Source organism: Acanthisitta chloris, unplaced genomic scaffold, assembly GCF_000695815.1.
Source record: "Acanthisitta chloris isolate BGI_N310 unplaced genomic scaffold, ASM69581v1 scaffold23230, whole genome shotgun sequence".
NCBI classification, from domain to species: domain Eukaryota; kingdom Metazoa; phylum Chordata; class Aves; order Passeriformes; family Acanthisittidae; genus Acanthisitta; species Acanthisitta chloris.
In genome coordinates this window covers 1-8837 of record NW_008651425.1, presented here as the reverse complement: position 1 = coordinate 8837, position 8837 = coordinate 1, and the positions used below count along the sequence as shown (strand labels likewise).

The 8837-nt window shown below is 41.6% G+C and overlaps 1 protein-coding gene across 1 annotated transcript; it reads right to left on the bottom strand.

Annotated features, from left to right (window-relative positions):
* Positions 1-5554: 5554 nt before the first annotated feature.
* Positions 5555-6274, bottom strand: TMEM251 (transmembrane protein 251). Its single transcript, XM_009073284.1, has one exon. The coding sequence runs from the start codon at positions 6260-6262 to the stop codon at positions 5867-5869; it is 396 nt and encodes a 131-aa protein (XP_009071532.1). The 5' UTR covers positions 6263-6274; the 3' UTR covers positions 5555-5866.
* Positions 6275-8837: the final 2563 nt, after the last annotated feature.

Sequence of the window (8837 nt, the reverse complement as noted above, 5' to 3'; positions counted from 1 at the left end):
GCAGCTGACGGTCCCGTGCGGCTGTACCGACCGAGTGCCCCGCGGCGCTGCTGCTCCTGCTCCGTGGGGAATGCCCATGCCGACACTGCTTCCACGTGGAAGCCTTACTGACAGGATGTTAGCAGCGTGTTGCTTAAGGGGTGCAGATGTCACGCTGACAAACACAAACCTTTACTGACAGGTAAATGCTACGTTTTTAAAGACTTCTTCCAAGTCACAGTATGTCTTCGTGTGGCTTAAACTGTTACAATAAAGCAATAAAATCTGAGAAGAGTTATTTGGTCAAATACGATATTCAGATGGCACAAGAGAACTTTTATTTGTATGGAGAGAAAGCAATATAAGACTAGTATCGGACTATAACCAATAGTATCAAAGCACACGTAGGACTGTGTCCATTCCTCTACAGTCCTACAAGGAAGATTATTTTTGCCTATAATTTGAAAGGTTTAATCGCCCATCATTCAAGTATTTTCCTGGAAAAGGTCAAAGTAGATTGAAAGAGTTAGGAATCTTGGTTTAAAAAAACTCAGGTTTCCTGCCAACCAGGAAAGTGACAAGTCAATGTGGCTTTGATAATTATCCTTAATGTTCCCCAATACAAAAATACACTGTCCTAAGCCTGTTTTCTCCAAACAGGTTTTTTGACCCTCCTTTTTTTTTTCATGCAACAGTCAATATTCTTTCTTCCATCACTAAGTGTTATCCAGGTTGATTTTCAGGCTCCTTTGGTAGCTAAGTCAAATAAAGGGAACATTCTGCTGAAGCAGAACTCTCAACATTACCTAAAATAAGAGTAGAGTGATTTTTTGAGATGCTTTCTAAAAACAAAACTGGACAGAAACTGGAGGAACTGTAGCAGACTTCTACACTGGTTGTAGTTTATTTTAGAGGGGGAGAAAGTTTTAAATCCTCAAGCAACACCTCTGAGTACACTATGTGTAACAGTTCTTGGCTGTATAAATCAGCATAACCCAATCCCTTTGCTGAGGGAGTGTTGGTTTGGTTATAATGCAGCATGTGGAATGTCACTAAGGTAACAGAATCTTCTTGGCAAGAGGCAAGCTGTCCATGCTTCCCACATGTTACTTTAATGCCCAGTTTTTGTTTGGTGCATGTTTCTGTGAACAGGTATGAAACATTCTTGTTAGCCATAGAGCTTACTGTGGAGCCTGAGAGTCTTCCTAGCAGAAACAACTGCTTGACTTGATCATGTGAAAAGCATTTTGTGTGGGTTTTTTATCATTTTCATGTGTTCTGTTGACATAGTTTATGTATTATGGAAACTGAGCAAATCTGGAGACTTTTGTATGGAGGACAAAGTATGGGAATAAAGGAAGAGTTTTTATAAGGACAAAACTGTCTGAATTTGTTTGAAATGAGGGAGGAGTCAGAAATGAGCTCCAGGAAAAGCATCTTTGATGTCTGTATGTACTTTTATTCTAAGAAATTCCCCCCTCATTATTCTCTTGGCAGAGAGAAAACTGAGGAGAAAAGACCAGCTCAGAAGACTAGGGAGATTTAGTTGCTGAGGACTTAGGGTGAGAGAAAATTGCACAAATTAATTCTGATCTCTTGTCAGGCTGCAAAATCTAAAAGTGATAAAACGCCTGAAGTGTTCTAGGGTAGATAATTTCTTGCAGGAAGTGGCTTATCAAAATGGCAAAGCAACACAGTGCAAAAAACCAGCCTGATAAATGTATCTGGCTCTTTCATGTGACCTTGTGCGACAGTGCTGACATCTTTTTTATGAGCTCTTTTCTGCAGCTTTGGAAGCTTCTTGTACAACTACATGTGAGAGCAGTGTTTTCCCTTTCCACCTCATCCTCACTGTCCTCCAGAGCAGTCCCAAACACTCCAGCAACACAACAGGGGGTTTGGGCACATCCACTAGCCAAATGGGCTTTGAAGACTGAGGTGAGAAGTACCTTCTTATGGCTGCAGCATGTTCTTTCTTCCCAGAAGAAACCTGCAGCACAGGGCTAGTTTTGAGGAGAGCTAAGATGAGTCAGTTCTTAAAAAAACCCAACAACTATGTGATAAAGTTCCTAAGCTGCTTTTGTGCATTAGGTCATATGTAGAAAAGAGGTTCTCATCCAAGCCTGGCACATTGTGCTGGTTCTCATCAAAGATTGGCACATGAAATCAGCATGTTTTTAGAAACTAATAGAAGAATAAACTACAGAGCATCCTGTTAAGAAAACAGTGGACCAGGCAAGAGAAAATAAGGGGAGTTAATAGGTATCCTGCACAAACTGGAAAGTTTTGTTCCAAGGATAAGTCAATCCTCATCTTTTTGACTAAAACAGAAATCAAGCTTGCAGATCTACTTTGCTGCTGAAGAAATGTATGTCATAAGGAACACATTGCAGCTGCATCCTGCCCAAGTTTGAAGAGCTGCTGCTGAAGTTATGCTCTTCACAAGACCTGCTCCCCTGCGGTAGGAAGTGAAGCACAGGCTCAGGAGCACTTACAAACAAGTGGCAGACACATTCCCAAGATGGGAAGGGCCTGTCAGGTGATGGCTGAGCAGCTGAAGAAACTAACACTGAGACTGCCCAAGTGATGCCCAAGCAGTGTGACAACACTTTGTCTTGTGACACAAACACAATACAAAGAAATCCAGGGTAGGTGGCACAGAGATGGGTATTAATCAACCTTGTCTTCCAGCTACTCACTTTCTTGGCAGAAAATTAAAGCTCTGAATGGTTACTAAGTTGGCAGAGGTTAGCAATCTTCTGAGCACTTTGTGACTGTCTCTATTATTGCAGCTTCTGCTTTAGGAAGTTCGAGATTGGGTTTGAAGTAACTCATTTTCAGTTAAAAGAGAGCGAGTCAAAAAGAATTTCCCACCCCTATGTAGAAGTTGTAGCAAGTCATCTTTGCTGCCCAGTGAGTAAAAAGAATTAAGTAGCACTAGCTAATCTTATACTGGATTGATGTCATTGCTATAGGAACAGGTTTGTGCCATTATCTGTCATTTACGATCAAGAACTAATTGAGAAACACTGTAGTTTTTAAAGAGGTTGTAAAACTTCTTGGAGCTTGATTATCCCAAAAGCTTGTAGATAGGTCAATTTGTGTCAGAGACAGTCATCTACTGTGACTCAACTGTTAAGTAGCTTTGACACAACCTACAAATCTTCAGAATAATCAAGCTTCAAGTTATTTCACTACTTTCTTTTTAAGAGACTACAGTAAAAAACAGTTTATCATTAATTTTTATAGTCTTTACTTTGTGGGTGAGTTTCACCTGTTGATGTTCCACTGGTGCCAAAAACACTGGAAGCACCAGTGGAGCTAACTGCTCTTCTCCTACTCTTATTGGCCAGTATTCCTATACACTGTGTTGATAGTTTAGACTAACTCTCTCCACAGCTGCTTTCCACTTCAAGCTCAAATCCTTACAGACATAGCATTTGCTTGAATTAGACTGTGTGTCTGTAGTTAGTTGTAAAGCTCATGCTTATCCACAGCTGTAATCCAAGCCCAGGCTTCTGGTGGAAAAGTTTACAAACACAAACCTCTGTTCTGTAAGTCACTGCTGTGCCCAGCACGTGCTCCACCATCCAGACAGCTTGGCTCATCCCACCAGGCATGCTGAGGAACTTGCTAAGGGTCACATGCTTCCACAACAGAAATTATGCACTTCTTCCTAGCATTTTCTATTTTTGATGCTTCCTCTTACGTTGTTGCTCTTTAAACCATTCCATCTGGACACAACATAACTGCTCAGTTTAAAACTACAGCATGAAGTCAAAACCTAGTCCAGCCAGAGGTATCTCTGTGTGACCCAAAGGTAAGGAAACAACAAAGGGACTCAGTCTCATCCAGCCAGTCCCAAAACTTCAGGCTCCAAACAAGTAATTAGGGCACAGACCACAAAAGCACAACTAAAAGGATCAACCAAACATACACACTGAGGCAAGGACAGAAGAGCAAGCCAGAACAGCTGACAGCCAGCACTGCTATCTGGCAACAAACACACAAAAAACCCAAACCAAAACCGAGAAAGAAAAGCCATTGATATGTATCTGTAATAACAGACTTCTGTTTATAAACATTGAAAAGTTTTTATTTCATAGATAAATAGCATGGTGATTTTAAAAGTTGGGAAACAACACAACTTAGAAGCTCTGACTCCTGAAGACACTAGCTGCTCGTCAGAGTTTATAATTTACCCTTACTCCAGCATACTGAGGTGGCAGCTTCCCTCTCTTCATATTGCACTTAGGACTCCAAACCTTCTTGCAAAGGCTACATTGTTTTCCAGACCTAGCACCGATGCTGACAATTGAAACCAGCGTCTCAAAGTACCTCCAAATGCAAGTAGAAAGTTTAAGGTGGTGTAACTGCCATGCTTAAACACAGCAACACTGAAAATAGTGTTCTCTTTCCAAAGCAAGAGAAAGCTGATATTCTCCAGGATTCCCTTAAAGCAGTCAGACATGGATTAGCATTTGTGATGATCAGGTGTGGACAATCACATACAGTTGAAATTGTAATGGAATGTAATTGTTTTGGGCTTCTGAAGAGTGGCCCTGCTCCAGCAGGGAGGTTGGACCAGATGACCCAACTGTGGTCCCTTCCAACCTAATTGATACTGTGATTCTGATTCAGGACTGTTTTCATATTTGTAAGGTTACTCCCATCATGGCTGGATCAGAAATTTAGTTATCCTAAGAAGAACCAAAAAAAAAAAAAAACCAGACAAGAAAGAACAAACAGATTTGGTCTTATTCAAAATACACAATACAGCAGTCAGACTTAAATGCTATTCCAAAATAGCACTGAAAAATAGAGGCTGAAACTATGGCAAGAAATCTCAGTGGAATTTCAGTATGACTGAAGAAATTTGCATTCATTACAAGAATGAGAAGAAGCTTATCTTACTTCTTTGAATTTCTGGAAGAAACATGATTATCTGTCTTCAAACCTGTTTGTAGCATCCCCCCAACCTAATACCAGTTACCTTTCTCAAATTCCAAGTTTTTTCTAATCCATCAGTGCTCCCAGAATATGGTTTTGCATCACGCCTGGAGTGAAATTTGAATGGTCATACATTTCAATCATTTGTAATTTTTAATCAAACCAGATGACAGGAGAAGGAAACACAAAGGAAATTTTGTGCAGGCTGCAGGTCAATGCCAACATAAGCTGCCTCTGATGTCAGAGGAGAACAGTTTAAAGCACCAAGCCCTAGGCCTATGCCACTCCTCACTGCCTACCTACTTCAGTGTGGTACTGTTGTGGTCACTGAAAAAAAGTAGATTATCACAGCAAAAAAAGTACTTTTTCCCTTTAAAGGTTTGCACAAACTTTATTCTTTGCTTCCTGTATTTCTAGCTAAACTTATTTTTTAAAAAATCATTAAAAAACAGCACTGATGTAGATATTAATTAAAAAAAAAAAAAGGATGAAGCAAAGAATTGTGTTAAGTGCAGCTTTTATAACCAGGTTCTGATTTTTTTCCTTTTATATTTACCACAAAAGAAGTATCTTTTCATTGATTTTTACCCCAAGGGAAAACAGGAAACCACGTTTTTTTGCACAGAGGAGTAAAGTTGTGGACCAGAAACTCTGTCTCCCCACAGGACATTTCAGATGGAGTGTTGCAATTTTGCATCATTAAGGCAAAATGAGGAATACTTCCATCACGTGTCACACAGGGCTCTCCCACTCTGGCCATTCTGATAGACTCATAATTAAAAACCTTTGTAGTTACTTTTTAAATAGAAAACAGTCAATCTCTTCATTGCTTATCAGTTTGAAAGGCTCTTTCCGACCTTCACTCAGAACTTCAGTCTTGTGATTAGATCAAGCATACGAAATTGCTTCAAAACAGCAACAGAAACTAGAACTTGAGCTAAGTGTCAATCAGTTGTAATCTACTGATCTGATTAGAGGCCTTCACAAATGTTTGATGACGATTGCAAATAACAGCCAAGCAGATAGGAATGATGCAATACCCGACAGTTTTGGGGTCAGCTCTCGTACAGGAATAGAGGAACAAGAACATCTGTAAATATGGTATTAAAAATATTATAGTCCACAGCCAAAAAGGCAAGGAGAGCAGTCGTACTTTTAGGGAGTGCGTCCATGTGGTTCCTTCCTGTGGCTCCTTGGGGTGTTGCTGAATGTGCTCCAGTGCTAGTTTGTTGTAAGTCTCGTTGATTTCAAAGACGTAATAGAAAGCTGCAGCGCTCGCTAGCAAGTACAGCCCCACACCAATCCAGCCCATCCTCTGGCGGAAGTTCATCATTCTCCATGCTCTGCACCTGGAACAAAAGGTGACAGATACATTCAGCACAGCCTGGAGGAGGAGAAGACACAAACAAACCTCGGTTTTCACAGAATCAGTTAGGTTGGAAGGGATCACAGTGATTCATCTGGTCCAACCTCCCTGCTCCAGCAGGGCCACCCCAGAGCACATGGCTCAGGATTGTGTCCAGATGGTTCTTGAATAGCATCAGTGAGGGAGAATCCTCAACCTCTCTGGGCAATCAGTTCAGTGCTCAGTGACTGCACAGTAAAAAAGTTCTTCCTCATATCCAGGTGGAACTTCCTGTGCATCAGTTTTTGCCCATTACCTCTTGTTTTATTGGTTTGCACAAGTTAACTTTCAAGTTACTATTCCAAAAGTCAAGTACAGTAAATTAACTTACAGCTTTTCATTAGACATTAGTTGAACCAGCATACACATCAGTTTCTGAAGACCTGAGTTCTCTCTCCATCACAGAAAATCACACTGCTCTGCCAGCAACAGGTTAATGGTAACTACATGCAAAGCTCCATGGATGGCTCTGGCTAGTTTAGGGCCTGCTGGCTATCGAGATACACCCAGATCAAGTACTGAGTGAAAAAAGCAAAATACATCAATTGGGTCAGTGACTTACCCCATCTGCTCTCAGTGTCTCTAGACACAGGGTGGGGATAACACAAGACATCCTATAAATATGTAAAGTTTGGAAAGTTCTCTGACATCTGCAGGACTATCTGACCTCTGGCTAGTTTAGGGCCTGCTGGCTATCGAGATACACCCAGATCAAGTACTGAGTGAAAAAAGCAAAATACATCAATTGGGTCAGTGACTTACCCCATCTGCTCTCAGTGTCTCTAGACACAGGGTGGGGATAACACAAGACATCCTATAAATATGTAAAGTTTGGAAAGTTCTCTGACATCTGCAGGACTATCTGACGGGGCTGTAGAGAGGTGGGGGATGTCTGCCATGGCTGACAGGACTAGAGGGAATGGCCTTGAGCTGAGACAGGGAAAGTCAGATTAGATGTTAGGAAATTTTTTTTCCCTGTCAGGGTGTTCAGCCACTGGAATAGATTGCCCAGGGAGGTGGTGGAGTCACCATCCCTGGAAGTGTTTAAGACGTGTCTGGATCTGACGCTGGAGGATATGGTTTAGGGGTTCCAGCAGAGGCAGGTTAATGGTTGGACTCAGTGATCTTAGAGATCTCCTCCAGCCTTGACGATTCTATGATTCTAAGATAAACATGCTGCCAGACAGACAGAAACAGGAGCATCACTGCTTGTCTGCCATGTAGCAACATCCACTTTTGTTAAGCTCTGAGCTCCAATCCATGAACCATATAAAAGGCTGTTATCAATTTGAACGTTAGAAGATGTACTAAAGCTGTGTATTTGCAGCATATCACTTGAACTAAACTGTATTCCTGCTATCCCTGTGTGGATAGCTACAGCAGTAATTGTTGGAGGAAGGGAGCTGCACATTGGTGCTGACCAATGCCTCAGTGCAGAACAAAACACATACCAGTCACTGGTGCTGCTCAGAAGCACAAATTACTGGAGTGCCACAGACACTACTGGGCTTGGGTTTAGCTACTTCAAATCTAGAGCTGGTTCCATGGGTCTAGGTGATTGGAAACACTCATCAAACCCATCAGGAACACTCCAGCTGCAGCAACTCCCTGCAAACCAAGAAGAGATCACCTCCTTCCCTCAAAACAGCCCTTGCACAGGGCAGGGAGAGCAGCTGCTTAGGGTTCTCCTAATAAATATGCTTGTTCACACTGTTGTGCTTTAACCTTTCCTACCTTTTTTGAGAGAAGGGTAAAATCCATCTCTGTAGTGCTGTTTTAAGAAAACATATCAGGCCTTTAAAATACTAGGCAGAAATGCCTATTTAAGAATGAATGATGCATACAGAACAATAACTGTTCATGAAGTATGAGAGAGTTTACCATAAGGGACACCTGTCTAAATCCCCCTTTCTGAGCCAGACTGGTCTGTCTGGTTTGTAACCTTGAAGGACTTCCTGGATTTACACAACTGAAGGATATCCTCAATCCTGAACTGACAGGATCTGATCAGGGTAGCCCTGGGGAAGTTGTTCTGGCCCTTACATTGCTGCATTTCTGCTGGCTAAAGGAGTCAAACATACAGTGACAGTAATGCCATTACTCATGTCTGTGATAACCACTTCTTGTTTCACACAACCTTCCACACAAGTTAATCGCATGCTTCCCTTTAACACACTAAGCCAATACTTTTAGTAGGACAACTGGAAAACCAGTGTTAACCCACTGGGTACAAACTTGCACCCCAGAGTCCATGTTTACCCAGGAGCTAAGTCACAGGCTGCTTTTCTCCAGCAGTTCAGCATTTCCAAGCTGGCTCACAAGTCGTCACCTTCAAATAAAATAAACCTTCAGAGGAAATGTACACACTGAAAGCAGAAACAATATTAAAAGAGCAGTACATTTAAGCAGGTAGATTTAAGGTATGTTTTTCTCTTGCTCTTGCTGGGCAGCAGTGGCCAGAATCATAGAATCATATGGTCCAGAGAAGACAACGAGGCTGGTG

What these genes read in the sequence shown, in the direction of transcription:
- TMEM251 (XM_009073284.1), bottom strand. Translation starts at nt 6,262, where the DNA reads ATGATGAACTTCCGCCAGAGGATGGGCTGGATTGGTGTGGGGCTGTAC.